The 17,389-nt window shown below is 44.0% G+C and overlaps 1 protein-coding gene across 3 annotated transcripts in view; it reads right to left on the bottom strand.

Moving 5' to 3' along the window:
- The window catches only part of MEGF10 (multiple EGF like domains 10), a 109,810-nt gene that overhangs the window by 77,421 nt on the left and 15,000 nt on the right, over positions 1–17,389 (bottom strand). For all 3 annotated transcript variants that reach the window (XM_038770597.1, XM_038770598.1, XM_038770599.1), the window contains one exon: positions 3,455–3,587. In XM_038770597.1, the coding sequence (XP_038626525.1) occupies positions 3,455–3,587 (133 nt within the window). The remainder of the gene's footprint in view (positions 1–3,454; positions 3,588–17,389) is intronic.

Genomic DNA, 17,389 nt, shown 5'->3' with positions numbered 1-17,389 from the left:
TTTGGTCTGAAGTCTCAGGTCTGAGGTTCATCAGCTGTTCCATGCTAAGGGAATGGGGAGATCAAGATCTTCAGCTCAGATAACATCTGTCCCACTGCTCCTTCCTTCCTAAATCCTCCCCCTTCCTTTCAACTTCCCCATCTCCACTGGAAACACCAACATTCTCCTGTGACTGAAGCCCACAGTCTTGGTATCAATCTTGGCTTCTCACAGCCATTTTGCTCTCACAAACAATCTCCTTCCAATTTTCATTCAAACTTGGTGCAGATCTGCCCTCTTCCTCTCAGCCATACAGCCCCTACTCTGATTCAAGCACTCATCCTATCACAATTTGGCTACTGAATTAACCTCCACGCTGGTCTCCCTACCTTCAGCCTCTCCCATACCCTGCCCTACATCCTTCAGTCCATACTTATACTATTATTACTACTATCATGATTCTCTTGCATCTCCCAAGCACTAAGTACAATACACTGCAGTCAGTAGGTGCTCGATAAAGGCCATTACTACTAGTAAAACAAGTGCCTTGCCTAAGGTCAAAAAGCAAGCCAGTGGCAGAGCTGGGAGAAGAGCTTGAATCTCCTGATTCCCAGTTTTGTGCTTTTTCCATTAGACCATCTCTCTTTCACAGCGCCCCTCTCCCCACAGTGTTCCCATGCTCACTAGCCACTAACTGCTTCTCACCTGGCAACATCATACCATCTTGTGATTTACCTTCAAGAGCCTCGCACAGGCTGTCTGTACCAGAGCCCAGTCCTAGAAGTGTGGTAACCAGGATCAGCACGGGTTTAGTCTGGACCAGAGGGAAGTTGGGACCTCTCTTCAGGCGAGGGGCAGGAGGGAGAGGTTGGTGGGGGGGGAAGGGGAGAATGTGGCAGGCTGCACATATGCAGTGGGCTCACCCGTGCATAACTGGTCCAGTGAACTGCTGCAGTATGCAATTCAGTTTATAATAATGATAGTAATTGTGGTATTTGTTAAGCACTTACTATGTGCCAGGAACTGTTCTAAACTCTGGGGTAGATACAAGATAACAGGGTTGGATGCAGTCCCTGTCGCACAGAGGGCTCACAGTCTTAATCCCCATTTTACGCTGAGAGAACTGAGGCCCAGAGAAGTGAAGTGATTTGCTCAAGGTCACACAGCCGACAAGTGTTGGAGCCGGAATTCGAACTTGGGTCCTTCTGACTCCCAGACCCGTGCTCTATCCACTAGGCCATGCTGCTTTTATCAGAACTGCCATGTGTGCCCAGGAATGCTACACAAGGTGCCGAATCCAGCTATGTCCCTGGGGACCCCAAATTAAAATGGCCTTAAGTAGTGCTGGACAATGATGAGGAGCGCAAACCTGACCCGGATGGGATCGATTGGGTTGGGCCACTCCAGCCAGCTGGTTAGGGACCTGCAGCCTGACCTGCTATGGTGTAGAAATCTACAGCTTAGAGCACAGGAGGACAACACTATGACGCTGAGAGCCAAACGGAGCAAGACTGGCTCACAAACCTATGGACTGCAGGCATTTAGTGGATGATAACAAGGTCAAGGGCTCATGCGTTGTTAGCAGCTTCCAAACAAAATGAGGAAGCTTTTTTTAAATGTTTAATCTTCTATGGTACTGCGAAAACACCCGGTGGGCAATTACCCGCATCGGAATAAGCATTCTCGATGAATTTGTGCCAGCACATTTGAAATTTACTGAGTATAACCAGAGGGAAAACTCCAACACATTTGAATTAGATTCAAGAATACTGAAAAGGAAAGAGCAGCCATCATTATACTTGGTCAAATTCCAAAGTGGCTAATTGCATTTTGCCCACCTAAATTCTCTTTCTTCAAAAATTATCACTCGTCTTTTCCTGCCCTTGTTTGCTGGTCTTAATCTCCTTGCTTTGGAGTCATCCCAGCTTGGGGAAGGGCTAGTAGGTAGCACGGTGACAAATAGTGGAACATGTTTGGAACATGGTGAGGTTGGAGGGCCGATTCATTCACCCCACATGCTTCAGGCAAGATGGCTGCAAAATTATCCTGCAGAGCTGAGTAGCCATCTGAGCACTGAAAATCACTAGGAAAGCAAAGTCCATTTTTTTCCTAAGGTGACCCCTTCTTACAATTACTCACTTTTTAAAAATGATTTTTGTTAAGTGCTTACTATGCATGGAAAAAAGGGGCTAGAAAAGAAAGTCCTCTATAATGAAAGCTTCTCCTCTAGACTGTAAGCTCCTGGTGGGAAGGAAATGTGCCTACCAACCCTGTAATAATAATAATAATAATAATAATAATAATAATAATAATAATAATAGCATTTATTAAGTGCTTACTATGTGCAAAGCACTGTTCTAAGCACTGGGGGGATACAAGGTGATCAGGTTGTCCCACGGGGGGCTCACAGTCAACCCCCATTTTACAGATGAGGTAACTGAGGCCCAGAGAAGTGAAGTGACTTGCCCAAGGTCACACAGCTGACAATTGGCGGAGCCGGGATTTGAACCCACGATCACTGACTCCAAAGCCCGTGCTCTTTCCACTGAGCCACACTGCTTCTACTCTCCCAAGCACTTACTACAGTATTCTGCACACAGTACATGCTCGATAAGTATGGTCGAATAAAAATCAAGAGCTAAGTACGATTAGATGGTTAGCTTGGGAGGAGCAGAGAGTGAGCCGAGATGTGGGGGGAGAAGAGAGTAGGTAACTGGTGGAGAGCCTAAAAGCTAATATGAGAAGACATGGGGAATTATTGGAGGCTTTTCAGAAGGACAATGATGTGTTCAGAAGGGCAATCGAAGAAGAGGACTTGTGCAGTTGTGTGGAGGATATTCTGAAGAGAGGAGAGGCAAGGATATAGTAGTCCATCCAGGAAGTGATAAAGGCCTGAGGCAGAAGGGTGGCTTTAGGGGCAGAGAAAAAAGGAACAGATCCTCTTCCTCTCCTCTGTCCATTCTTTGGCATTTTTTCCCCCTTTTTTCCACTCTTTCAAAGAGCAGTCAGGGGCAGGGAAGAGGGGTGAAACTCAAAACTGCCAATTTGCAACTTGTACCTCCTTTAGTCAAACATTTAACAGGGAGAAGGCTGAAATGAATGGAGAACATGAACTTTTGGATCCTCTGTGCTTTTCCACTCCTTATTACCACAGATAAATGAGAGTTAATTTCATCAAGTTAGTTCATAAATGCCATAATTGTCCTCGATACCATAATTATAATCAAGTTATTCTTCTCCCACTCTCACCCTTTTATCTTTTCCACTGGGAAAAAAAGAGTGATTGTAACTAGGTCTGCTTGAGCATAAATAATGACTGCTTTACACCCCAGAACTTTTTAGTCTGGGCTTTCTCATCTCTGCCTTAGGAGGTATCTCCTGAAAGTTTGGTAAAAGGGAGTTAACAAAAAGAAAGCAAGAATTGGAATAGATTATTTGGAACAGAATAGGTGCATGTTGTTTGCAGAAACATTACCTTTCCCAGTGGCTGCACACGTTTGGATCTTCAAGGTTCAGGGATGATGTTAAGCCAATCCAGTGATTTAACAGCATGAAAGAAAAGCTCACCAAGAAGTTCAGAGAAAGAGCCATCTTTTCAGAAGAATAACCTACAAAACAAAATACATGCCCATATTAAGGAGCTGTTCCAAATGACCAAGACCCAGCTGGGTGGGCAGGGTAAAAGCCCCTCTAATAATACTAATACTACTACTAAGAGTGGTACTTGTTAAATTCTTAATATGTGCCAAGCATTATACTAAGCACTGGAGTAGATAAAAGATAATCACGATGGATCCAGACCCAGCCCCATGTGGAGTTCACGGTTTAAGCAGGAGAGAGAACAGTTATTTAATCCCCATTTTACAGATGAAGAAACTGAGGCACCAAGAAGTTGTGACTTGACCAAGGTCACACAGCAGCAAGAGACAGAACTGGAATTTATAATCCAGGTCCTCTGACTCCCAGGCCCGGGCTCTTTCCACTTGTTCACAAGTCATCTACTTAAATACAGGAGTCTTTTGACTTCACACTGTCCCAGGCGGAGTGGAATTTCTTCCTGAAAACCAGGGTGCCCAGCAGTGCAGCAGTCACTCAAATATGCACACAAAAAAGTCATACGAGATCAGACTAGCCATTACTGATGGTCATAACTGCTAATTCCATCAGCACTGACTGGAGCAAGCACCACCCCACAGTGGATTCGACTGAATGAATGAACAATTCTCTTTAACATGGGGTCCTCCATCGAGAAGCAGCGTAGCCTAGTTAATTGAGCATGGGCCTGGGAGTCAGAAGGACCTGGAGTTTAATCCCAGCTTCATAACACGTCTGCTGTGTGATGCTGGGCAGTTCCCTTCACTTCTCTGGGCCTCAGTTACTTCATCTGTAAAATGGGGATTAAGACTGTGAGTCTCATGTGCGACAGGGACTTTGTTTGACCTGGTTACCTTGTGTCTATGGCAGTGCTTAGAACAGTGCTTGGCACATAGTAAGTGCTTAACATATACCACAATTATTATTATCATTGTTATTATTCGTTAAGGGTTAGGCTAATATCCACCTTGTTCTGAGGGTTTTAGCCTCCTTTCCAATGGGGAGAGGAATATCCCAAGCGGTACGCTGTGCACCCGGGGAACATTCTGTAATGGTCCAAGGTAGGCTAGCCTCCTGACATAGATGAGGTGAAAGCGCCCAGAGGTTTCTAGAGCAAGGAAATGGTTCAATCCTCAGGACCCCTACCTTTGGGATAGTGGTTTGCCATGGTTGTCAATCACTTTATTTGGTGACATCAACTGAAACGCAAGGGAGGAACTGGGCAAGAAGGAGGGGGCTTGGTAAAGGGATGAAGAAACTACAGAACCATCTCTAATAGCCAGGGCCACTCCAATTGCCCCCTTGGTACTGCCCTCTTCTCCAGCCTCCCTCAAAGGAAAGGTTCATATGTTTTAATGTTGCTTGGGCACAAATGTGTCCTCTTGAACCCAAGGCAGAAGTCTGGGGATCTTCTACTTCTTTCATGGTTACATGGTGAAGGGAGTTAGAAAACACACCCCCGGCATGAAGGGAAGGGAGAGCAAATATGTTCCTTAGCTTTGTCCTTTACATTCAAGCCTTGCTTCTATGCATTAACTATAAAAGGCATTACTATGCCATTTAGCTTTTAAAGGAAATACACTCTAGTAAGTGGAAAAATCCTAACAAGATGGTGATTCTCCACATTAAAAATAGAAACTTTGATTACGAGCAGAATGAAAATTGAGTTTCCATTTTTGAAAACTTCAATAACTTGCCTTTTGGATCCATTAAGCAAACTTTAAAATGTAAAAAAAAAGTCATTTGCATGAACCCCCTAGTGCAAAACTTGATTGCTTGTCATATTGCTCACTTAATTATTACAGGAAATCAAAACAGAAAATCAGATCAACTGATTAGCACTCCTAAAGTGTTTATATTAGCAATAAGGAACACGGTTGGTACCTTTGGACTCTTGCTGCCTGTGTTTCATTAGAAATCCTCTATAAAAGGCATGGTTTTCTATTTCACCACCCAAACCTCAAAAAAATAATCACTTTGTACAAGGCATCAATAATAAATAACTGGTTTGAGTTTTGAGGGCAGGACTTGCTCTATCAGTGGCTTAATAACCAATAAACAGGTATTTGAATCACTAATTCGCTTCTGCAATGATGAGGCACTAACAATTTCAAACCAATTTCCTCCTGTTCATGTAGCACTTAGCAAGATTAATCTTAATTAACTTGTACAAATAACTCCTCTTTAACCCTCTTTTCTCCTGCCTCCCCAACTCTTCCCCTTCTCAGCCTCTTTCCCACTCCTCAAAAACCTATAATGGCTGACCATCCACCTCCATTTTAAACAGAGATTCCTTACCATTGGCTTTAGAGCACTCAATCAGCTCTCCACCTCCTACCTGACCTTGCTGATCTCCTACTACAACCCAGCCCGCATGCTTCATTCTTCTACTGCCAACCTTCCATCTAGTGACCACTTGCCCATGTCCTCCCTCTGGCCTGGGACCCACACCATCACCTTCATATGCAACAGAATACCATTCTCTCCATCTTCAGAGCCCTACCAAAATATCACCTCCAAGAGACCTTCCCTAAGCCCTCATTTCCCCTATTCACCCTCCCTTTTGTATTGCCTATTCACTTCCAAGTGAATACTTACGAATACCCCCTTAAGTAATTTGATATTCACCCCACCCCAGCACTTAATGATGGCATTTTTATTAAGCGCTTACTATGTGCAAAGCACTGTTCTAAGCACTGGGGAGGTTACAAGGTGATCAGGTTGTCCCATGGGGGGCTCACAATCTTAATCCCCATTTTACAGATGAGGTAACTGAGGCATAGAGAAGTTAAGTGACTTGCCCAAAGTCACACAGCTGACAACTGGTGGAGCTGGGATTCGAACCCATGAACTCTGACTCCAAAGCCCGGGCTCTTTCCACTGAGCCACACTGCTCCTTACACTCTGCCATTTCCCTTATCTATAATTCATTTTAATGTCTATTTCCCCCTCTAGACTGTAAGCTCATTCATTCAATCATATTTATTAAGCACTTTCTGTGTGCAGAGTACAGTATTAAGCACTTGGGAAAGTACAATACAACAATAAACAGTGACAATCCATGTCCACAATGAGTCTCACTGTGGGTACCGAATATGACTACAATTCTATTGTATTGTGCTCTCTCAAGCTCTTAGTACAGTGCTCTGCACACAGCACTCAATACATACCACTGATTAATTGGTTGGTCAATTGCTGGCAATGGTGAGTAATAAGATGCCTCAATAATTGCTGCAATTTGATCTTTCACCTTTCTTCTTGAAGATGGTGACAATAGTGCCGCCTTTGAGATCCCACAGCATGAGGAAGAGTTTGTGTAAGCGTTTAAGCAAGATGTCCCCTCTGTGCTCGGAGTCCATAGTGACTACTTGATAGGGTCAAGCACTTTGCCATTTTTCATGGCTCTGACTGCTCTGTGGCTATGTCTCTGCAAATTGGAAGTATCTGTATGCCCATGAAGGGACTCAGATTATATTCCCCCTCTCTCCATCAGTAGTACCAACTTCAAATCCAAAAGACAAATATAGTAGTCTGGAAAAGCAGTCCAATTATAGGAGCAGTGCTACCGGGATTACTTGTCCCCGAAATAAAGAGGGTATTTCTTGCTCTCCCTTCCTGCTCTCTCACCCTCCAACCCCAGATTTCTACTGCCCAGGAAACATTTGTCTGCAGCCAGGAACTGCAGGGTAAAATCTTTTCTCCTTTAAAAAAAAGCACTTTATGCAAAACCACAATTTTATGGCTTGCCAAAAACAGGACACTGGTATAGTGGGGAAAATGCCACATGCTGAATCATCAACCCCGTTTCCTGCAGTAACTGGATAGTCACTACAGCTTTCTATTCCAAGAATGGACCTGACCATATTGACTGAAAAATGAACATCCTCTCCTTGACTTCCTTTTGTTTTTAATGGCATTTGGGCCAGGCACTGTGCTAAGCTCTGGGGCAGATACAAGATACCTGGGTTGGACACAGTCCATAACATGTCCCACACTGGACTCACAATATTGATCCTCATTTTACAGATGAGGTAAACTGAGGCACAGAGAAGTTAAGTGACTTGCCCAAGGTCACAGAGCAGACAAGTAGTGGATTGTGGATTAAAACCCAGGTCCTTCTGACTCCCAGGGCCATGCTCTATCCACTAGATCATGCTGCTTCTCACCTCCTTTTTCACCTACTTCTTCCATGTTGCCTTAAGTTAACCAGATCCTCTTTGCCCATCACTTATTGGACAAGCAAACATTTGGCCATCAAAGACAGTTTTTGACTAGAAGTCAGAAGCTCCAGATTTCTATTCTCAACTCTTCTAAGGACAAGACCAGTGACCACCATCTTTGTCACCAGGATTGTCTGGGCACCCATGAGTACAGTGCAGTACTCGGCACTACAGAGAAGCAAAAGACATGATGACCCCTGCCCTCAGTGAGCTGACGATCTTTTGGGGAAGATGAGGAGGCAAGAATTTATGGATAAGTAACAGACTGTGAGCTCCATGTGGGAGAGGGACTATATCTTACCTAATTTATGTATTTATTGTGAATTAATTAGTATAAATTATAAATTACAATAAACTATTGTAATTTATTATTATTAATTTATTGCATCTACTCCAGCACTTAGAACAGTGGTTGACACATAGTAAACACTTCATGCTGCTGCCCGGATTATCTTTGTCCAGAAACGCTCTGGACATATTACTCCCCTCCTCAAAAACCTCCAATGGCTACCGATCAATCTGCGCATCAAGCAGAAACTCCTCACCCTGGGCTTCAAGGCTCTCCATCACCTCGCCCCCTCCTACCTCACCTCCCTTCTCTCCTTCTACTGCCCAGCCCGCACCCTCCGCTCCTCCACCACTAATCTCCTCACTGTACCTCGCTCTCGCCTGTCCCGCCATCGACCCCCGGCCCACGTCATCCCCCGGGCCTGGAATGCCCTCCCTCTGCCCATCCGCCAAGCTAGCTCTCTTCCTCCCTTCAAGGCCCTGCTGAGAGCTCACCTCCTCCAGGAGGCCTTCCCAGACTGAGCCCCTTCTTTCCTCTCCCCCTCGTCCCCCTCTCCATCCCCCCGTCTTACCTCCTTCCCTTCCCCACAGCACCTGTATATATGTATATATGGTTGTACATATTTATTACTCTATTTATTTATTTATTTTACTTGTACATTTCTATCCTACTTATTTTATTTTGTTGGTATGTTTGGTTCAGTTCTCTGTCTCCCCCTTTTAGACTGTGAGCCCACTGTTGGGTAGGGACTGTCTCTATGTGCTGCCAATTTGTACTTCCCAAGCGCTTAGTACAGTGCTCTGCACATAGTAAGCGCTCAATAAATACGATTGATTGATTGATTGATTGATTAAATATCATAATTATTATAATTATTAAAATACAGTGATAATAGACAAACAGAACAGGAAGTACAGAAATGAATTGATAAGTTTTTAGAGGACTATATAAAGTGATTCATAGTGCTGAGTTATCAGAGATGATGTCATGGCAGGGACAGTGGGAAATTACTCCAGGAGGAAGTGGCTTCTTAGGAGAGGAAGATCAGCAAAGCTTGGAGGAGACAGGCAGGAGCTCTGAGTCAGAGGCAGGAGAGGCAAGTAGACTTTTAGGGGATTTACTTGGGAGAAGCATAGGATGAGCGATAGTAAAGCAGGAAAAGAGGGCAACTAGGTATGGGGGAACCAGCTGACCTTGGGCAAACTTTTAATCTTCTAAAACACCTAGGTTTTATTGTATTTTAGTGTAAAAATTAGCAGAAAAATTAGGGCTTGAATGGTAACTCTCCCCATAATCTTTCCCATAAAAATCCAACCTTTCTCAGAGGACTGATACTTACATCTACATTCCTGTACAATTAAAGATTTGCTTAATAATAATGACCCTATGCCCAGAGCAGATGAAAGATTCATTTTGCAAATTTCCGAAGAATAAAAACAGTACTGCTTATTGTAAAAGGGACAGGATTCTATGATGATTGCTGCAATGGAGATTCAGAGCACTGTATAAGTACTGGAATAATCAGGATTTAAAACATACTTGCAAAAAGCCACTCATTCAGAATAACAATTTATGCCAGGCAAGTAGGAAAAAAAAAAGCTGATTTAATTCATGGGGCAGAGATGCTTTTTTTTAAAAAACAAAACAAAACAAAACAAAACAAAACTCCTTTTGTCTGTTCCCCAAGCGGCCAGTACAGAACTCGGCACATGGTGGTCACTCAATATATACCATTGATGATGATAGAGTTTGACAACAATGGGGCAACAAACTGTGTATCAAATTGGAGGTCTATAAAGCTGTGGTGGGAGAGTCACTTTGTATTTGTGGCCAAATTCAATTAAATTTGGCAGTCTTACTGGGGAGGGAAGGCCCAAAGAAGCCATCATAGAGATATTTGATTTGAGAAAAGGAAACTGAAAAGACTCAACACTTAGGAAAAACCTGAAAGGGGCTGTTAAATACTAAACAACTTGATTAGAAGCCTAGAGGCTGTTAGGAAAACACCATCTTTGCAGCCTTGGTTATGTGTATACCCCAGAACAACTCCAACAGTGACAACAAAAAACAGGCAAACAATAAACATTACATGGTTAACTGACAGGGCAAAAGAGAGGAAAAGTAACCCCCCCCACCCCCCCAAAAAAACAGACAGTTCAACTGAGTGAGGATAATTTATTTTAATGTCTGTCTCTTCCTCTATTCTGTAAGCTCCTTGTGGGCAGGGAACATGTCTGTCAATTTTACTGTACGGGACTTGCCAGACTTAGCTTCTGCTAGGGTCCCTGGAAAGAAGTCTAGAGTCTGGCTCTGAATCACCAGGAACATAACCCCTACTTATATCACTAGGTCTGTGGGAAATTAGAATTCAAATGATTCACTATTTTGAAACACCTTTCAGGGAAGTTCTGGAGAAGCCTAGTTGTGAAAATGTTCAGGCCCCTCTTAGAAGTGGAACTGAGGAAAAGGACTGAAGGGGAAATATAAAACTTAGTCTTGCAGCACCTGTGGCCTGAGAACGACATTTTCCAGAGATCACATAGTTAGGTTTCCCAGAATCTTCTGGGAATAAGATGCAATCAGCAAGCAGAGAAGAGTCTTAATTCATGAGAGGGAACTCTTCTTTCTTCTCTTCGAGCCTACTGAGTCATGCTCTGGAAACCTTGCCAGATGTTCTGGTCCACCTGCTGACTTGGGAATACACATGCTCTAAACATCTAAGCAGATTTTCCTGCATGTACAGTAATTAGTACATGTATTAAAACTTGTATTGAAGTGGCGTGTAAGTTTTTGGGTGGTTTGCTTTCCTCCGTCCCTCTCCCTGTTCATTAAATATTTAAATTTTGAATCTTTGAGAAATGTCTGGCGGTACAGGCATTTTCTCAGGCTCCTCCCCACTCCTAACCCTGGCAAACTAGCTCTCATTGAATGTCACATGGATAGCAGTGGCAGTCTTGTGACTTGGAACTTAGCTCTGGGATATCTCGCCCTTCTAGACTGTGAGCCCACTGTTGGATAGGGATTGTCTCTGTTGCTGAATTGTACTTTCCAAGCACTTAGTACAGTTTTCTGCACACAGTAACTGCTCAATAAATACAATTGAAAGAATGAAGATCTTAAAGAGCTTGGAGTCTAACAGTAACTTCCAATTTACAGATAGTTATATCTGCACCAAACTGAACTGGGAATGGGTGACCTTCCAAGATACTACCTACCAGATGATCATCAAGACTGTAGGCACTCTCAGTTTATACTACCAGTGTGGCCTAGTGAATAGAGCACAGCCCTGGGAGTCAGAAGGACCTAGGTTCTAATCCCAGCTCCACCACTTGTCTGCTTTTGACCTTGGCCAAGTTGCTTCACTTCTTTGTGCCTCAGTTTCCTCAACTGCAAAATGGGGAATAAGACTATGAGCCCTATGTGGGACAAGGACTGAGTCCAACCCGATTATCTTTTTTCTATCCAGAGGGCCTTGTCTTAACTTCAGTAGTGGTAGAAGTATTTATTGAGTACTCCCTTGGTGCAGGGCACTATATTAGACTCTTGGGAAATACAAAATAAAGCAGGGGACACATTCTCTGCCCAAAAGGAGAGAACATAGAAGTATTTATGGGAGTAGACAAAATAAATAGTTAAATATACAGATACTACACTACATTTCCAGCATTGGTCTCTTCCTTTCCAACAAAATGGGCACCACGTTGATACAGCCATTTGTCGAATCCCAGCTTAGCAATTGCATCACCCTCCTCACTGGTATCCCTGCCTCTCTAGTCCATACTTTGCCACCCAGATCATTTTTCTAAAACATAATTCTATAAGCTTTCCCACTCCTCAAATATTTTCAATGATTTCGCATTTCTCTATCAAGCAAAAACTCTTGACTATTAGCTTTATGGTTCTTGTATCTACCCCAGTGCTCAGAACAGTGCTTTTAAACATAGCCAGCACTTAACAAATACCATCATTATTAGCTCTTCCCTAAACTTTCCAATTGTTATCCTATGGATCAATTTTACCAATTCGCCAACTTCCCTCTGTCTTTGGCTCTATGATGTTTTGGGGGGGGGGGGGGGGGGGCAGCAGTTTTCATCCTTGTTTTTAATTCCAAATTCCTCTCCGGCTGCTATTATTCTCTGTTTGGTCTGTTTGTTGGAACACTCCTTGAAGAGAGTTGGGATGGTACAGGGGCATGAAGCGTATAAGATAAAACTGAAAGAGACTGGTGTGAGTACTTCTAAGACCCGGAGGGGATTTTGCTTCCTTGGAAGGATTTCTAGCTTGTTTCAGGAGAGGAAGGGGAGGCAGCCTTTTCTTTTCCCCCCTTCCCTTTGATTGCCTCAAACTGTTCAGCTGATGCTCCAGTTTAACTAAAGTGGGCATGTCAAACTCACAGCCTGCTGTTACATTGCTTTGCAGCCTGCCAGCTGGCTGCAACAAAAGAGCAGGAAGGGAGAGAGAGAGAGACAGAGACAGACACACACCCACATATACAGACACGCAATCAAGGCCACCCTTCCCCTCACCTCTGCCAGCTCCAGACTGGAGGAGCTGCCACAGGTTCTTCCAGGGACCACCCTGCAAGAGGTTCTTCCATGCTGGAGACCCTGGAGAGCATCCCCCGGCCAGCAGTGGCAGCCCATCCAGCCCATTGCTGGTATGCTGCACTGGTATTCTTCCTAGAATAGGAAGACAAAATAGCCAATTTCAACTCGCCTTTGTATTAGCTTCTCCAGTCAGGAGGGTGAGCAAGCTGCAGTGCGAGCCCTCGGCTAGTCCTCTTATACCTGATTTCCAGGGCCAGTTGCCCAGGAGAGAGGCTGTTTTCCCCTCCCCACCACACCCGTGCACACACTCTCTCTCTTGCTCTCTCATTCTCATTTTTAAGAAGGCTTGGCAGCTGCTGTAACTGTCAGACCCTGAGCCATGAGGAGCCCAAAACTCTGCTCCTCTAGCCACAATGTCTTATCCCTCTTGTTGCTCCTACCACTGCCCTTCTCTTTTATGTTGTTTTTATGTTTTTATTTAATCTTTCCTTACTTGTCTGACATCAGTCACCTCTCCCCTCCCTTACTCTCTTTAAGGATCAGGGAACCTGTCTAATTCTCACCTCTGCACAAAGTAGGCATTTAGTAAATACCATCACTACTATTATTACTACTACTATTTTTAGTTACCAATAACTCAAGGCTAAGTGTTAATGTAACTTGATGAAGAATCAAATGGGACTTATGTAGATTCTTTTTAAAATACAAAATCCTCATTTGGAAGAGAAAAGAGCAGAATCAATAGATAGCTCAGAAGTCTAGCTTAGGAAACACAACTAGGGAATGAACCATACCCCATATTTTTTTTTACATGAAGTGAGCAATGCTGCATATTTCATATTATATACTTCAATTCATTCAATCGTATTTATTGAGTGCTTACAGTGTGCAGAGCACTGTACTAAGCACTTAATAATTCCCAAATTACTGAATAATAACAATAATAATGGTATTTGTTAAGCACTTACTATGTGCAAAGCACTGTTCTAAGCATTGTCCCCAGGTTACAGGGTGATCAGGTTGTCCCACTGGGGGCTCACAGTTTTAATCCCCATTTTACAGATGAGGTAACTGAGGCACAGAGAAGTTAAGTGACTTGCCCAAAGTCACACAGCTGACAGTTGGCAGAGCTGGGATTTGAATCCCTGACCTCTGACTCCGAAGCCCGTGCTCTTTCCACTGAACCATGCTGCTCCTCAAGCAACTGAATTGCAACTTCTGAGTTACACTGTCTAGAATCCTGTCCTCCTAGGACACCCTTCCAATTCAATAAGCTAAGGGCATTATTGAAAGTCTTTGAATCACCTCATGCATTGACGACTGTGTTCCAGAAGCACCCACACAAGGACATGCAGATGATTTTGAACTGCTTCTGGGAAACAGCAAGGAGGTACAGACTAGAAATTAACACACCAGCCTATGACCAGGAAGACCTACACACAGCAAAGGACTTGGAGCAGTGATCCAGAGCCAGAGATGAAGTTACTGAACCTCTGTTATCTAGGCAACTCATTGTTCAATGATGCAAGAAAAGACAAAGTAGTAATAGGTGACCAAATCAAAAAGGCAATGTATCCTTTGGGAGATTAACACCAATGTGGCAGCAGCTGTCAGATCAAACTGAGGTGTCTAGATATCCAACCTCCTATATGATTGTGAAACAGAGTTACTCTAGAGCAGTTTCATCAGTGTCACCTGCATGTGATTCTTTAACATTAAATGGCAAGGCAGAATCACCAACAAGAACTCTGGAATGTTGTCAAACCCCCAACCTCAAAGCAGTGATCCTCAAACTATACCTCCACTGAGCAGGACCGGAGGGGAGAATGATTGGCTTCAGGATACCCCAAAAGCTGCTCTATATTGAGCTGAAATGAGGTAACCATAAACCGAGAGAAGAAACAGTTGCAAGCTAATATGAAGCAAAACTGTGAACAAGTGAAAGTCTTCAGAAGATAGATCAACATGGAGGAAAGGAATTAGAAATTGACATGACAACGGTCTAAAAAGACTTTGAGATGATCACAACGCGGGGTGGGGGAGAAATAAACACAATGGGGACAGTCAGAGGTCTCATCCACCACACTTGCACACACACACATGTAGACAAAAATCTTACCAATGGCAGCATCACCCTCAAACCTCAAAGGTGCTATATAAATCCTTAAATTAATTTGTTTTAATAATGAACCAGTCTCTCTAGTTCATTAAGGAAAAAAATTAGGATGGCATTTGCCCTGGAAATGGCATCAATTACAGACCTTTACAGATGTAATTACATTTTTTTCCAAGACAGTTTATCCTGCTGAAAATGTGCTAATTTTCTATCGTTCCAAATGATGTGAACTATTCTGGAGAGTGAGTATTGAAGCTCATTCCTCTCAGCTTCAAATATCATCGATGGTAAAGAGGATGGAGACTGCATGCTTATTTACAGGAGCCCTAAGACTAGTAACCTTCATGTCATCCTCGCTGACCCATGGGGCACTTCTGAAACACTCTGCTTATCTGGAAGAACAGCCTGGTCACGACAGCTTGGTTAACTGCTTCCTTTTACTTTTTCCTAAGCTTTAAGCTCATGTGGGCAGGGAATGTGCCTGCCAACTCTGTTGTACTGTACTCTCCGAAGCGCTTAGTACAGTGGCCTGCACATAGTAAGTGCTCAATAAATACCAATGATTGATTACTTTAAGGGTAGGCTCTAAGTAAAGCAGGGGATTCTGATGCAGCTGTTTACTGTTCAAGGGGTCAAAATGAATCAGTTCATAACAGCAGCACTAAAACTTGATACCAAACAGACCATGACCTGATGTCAAACAGGACCTCAGCACATGAGCAGTAGGAACAGAAGCCCTAGTTTGGCTTCTCTTCTTAGAAGGTGGAGAGTATCCTCCACAAAAGAGGGACAAAGGGGAAACTTGTGGATTGACAATTGGGAAATGAAAGGGTAAGATATGATGAGGACAAAGAATTGTATAGAAAGTCTACAATGGGGGCTCATTCATTCAATCGTATTTATTGAGCACTTACTGTGTGCAGAGCACTGTAGTAAGTGATTGGGAAAGTACAGTACAATAGGCGGTGACTTTCCCTGCCCACAGTGAGTTTACAGTCTGGCCGGGGGTGGAGGGGGACAGGAGGGTGGGGGTGGACTCTGGGAAAGACTAATCCTGGTCCTGTATAGCAGTGTCCGTGGCTATCTGGCATGCCCTGTCAGTGTGGGTCAGTGGGGCTCCTGGATGCTGGAACTAGCCAGGCTGCCTCCTGTACCAAGCCATCTGTGTATCTGATCATCAGTTAAATGGATCGCCTGAAGGCTTCTGGAGGTGGAGGGGCAGCAAACCCACGGGCAAGTTCTCCCTAGGGGCTGGATGCAGGCAGAGACTGGCCACCCCAAAACTGATCACTCAAAAATGATGTTAGGGTGGCTGACGATGAGATTTGGGGGGCGGGGGGTGGTAATGAGACTGCTACGTATAAAGTTTAGGATACTCAAACTGTAATTGTGGAGAGAATACTGGAAGGAACAGGAGGACAGGGTAGGACAGTTATGGGCAGCAGCACAAGAGTGGAGGAAGCATACAGGCAGGGTGTATGTGGGAGGGGAATAAAAGAAAGAACAGGAGGACAGGGTGGGGTAGTTTTATTAATGGCATTTGTTAAGTGTTTACTATGTGCCAGGCACTGTTCTAAGCTCTAGGGTAGATACAAAATAATCAGGTTAGCCATAATCCCTGTCCCACATGGGGCTCATAGTCTTAATCCCCATTTTACAGGTGAGGTAACTGAGTCACAGAGAAGTGAATTGACTTGTCCAAGGTCCTACAGTGGACAAGTGGTGGAGCTGGGATTAGAACCAGGTCCAAGCTCTACCCATTAGGTCATACTGCTTCCCTAGCTGCTAGCAATGGCCCAGTGATGAATGGAACATAAGGCAGGATGATGGGAACAGAGGACGATGATTGGACTGCAACAACAACAACATGAATCCATCATTTCCAGAAAAGGTATCAAAACCATGGACACAAAATAACAAAGGGAGTGCTGGGAAAGAGCGAGAGGAAGGCCCATCCCTAATTCTCTGGAAGATACACCCCTCAGGAACACCCCCAAAGTGATGTTAGAGGAGAGGAAACCCACCTCCGGGGTGGAACTCAGGAAGGGCATGGGGCATTGGAAGGGGTGAAAGGGGGATTTAGGGGAATAGTGATGGGTCTCTGGAATGTTCTCCCCCCCCTTCCCCACCCCCCGAGGGGCCTCCCAACCCCTCTGAGTTAAGAGGAACCACTGGCCAAGGGTGCCAGAGAGGGATGGCAGCTCTCGTCCTGTGAACAGCCTTGCTTCAGACTCCTTCATGTCTCAGATCATTCTTTGGGTATCCAACGCTGGGATGCTGGAACGGGGTTGGGGAGGCGGGCATGGCTTTCTGTGAGTTCTCTTATGGGGATCCCAGTACGTTGTCAAAGGAGGGCAACAAATAGTAGTTTAGGTGTGGCCTCAGACTGATCTCTATTTAAGGGGACTAGACAATTTGGCTAACCCAACAGTCAACACCAAGAAGAATACCTCCTCCTTCCCATCAGCTCTTGAATTCAAAGCACTGTAGCATCATCATATGATGAAGAACCTGCAGAAATCCCTTTCAGAGATGGCATTTTAATAGGCATTTGGATGCTCCACTCAAATTAGCATGATTTTTAGATTTAATGAGGTACTTAGCTGATCTCGATAAAAATGTAAATGATCGAGATAGAGCTCTT

Source organism: Tachyglossus aculeatus, chromosome X2 (genome assembly GCF_015852505.1).
Source record: "Tachyglossus aculeatus isolate mTacAcu1 chromosome X2, mTacAcu1.pri, whole genome shotgun sequence".
NCBI classification, from domain to species: domain Eukaryota; kingdom Metazoa; phylum Chordata; class Mammalia; order Monotremata; family Tachyglossidae; genus Tachyglossus; species Tachyglossus aculeatus.
This window is presented reverse-complemented; position numbering and strand designations above follow the sequence as displayed.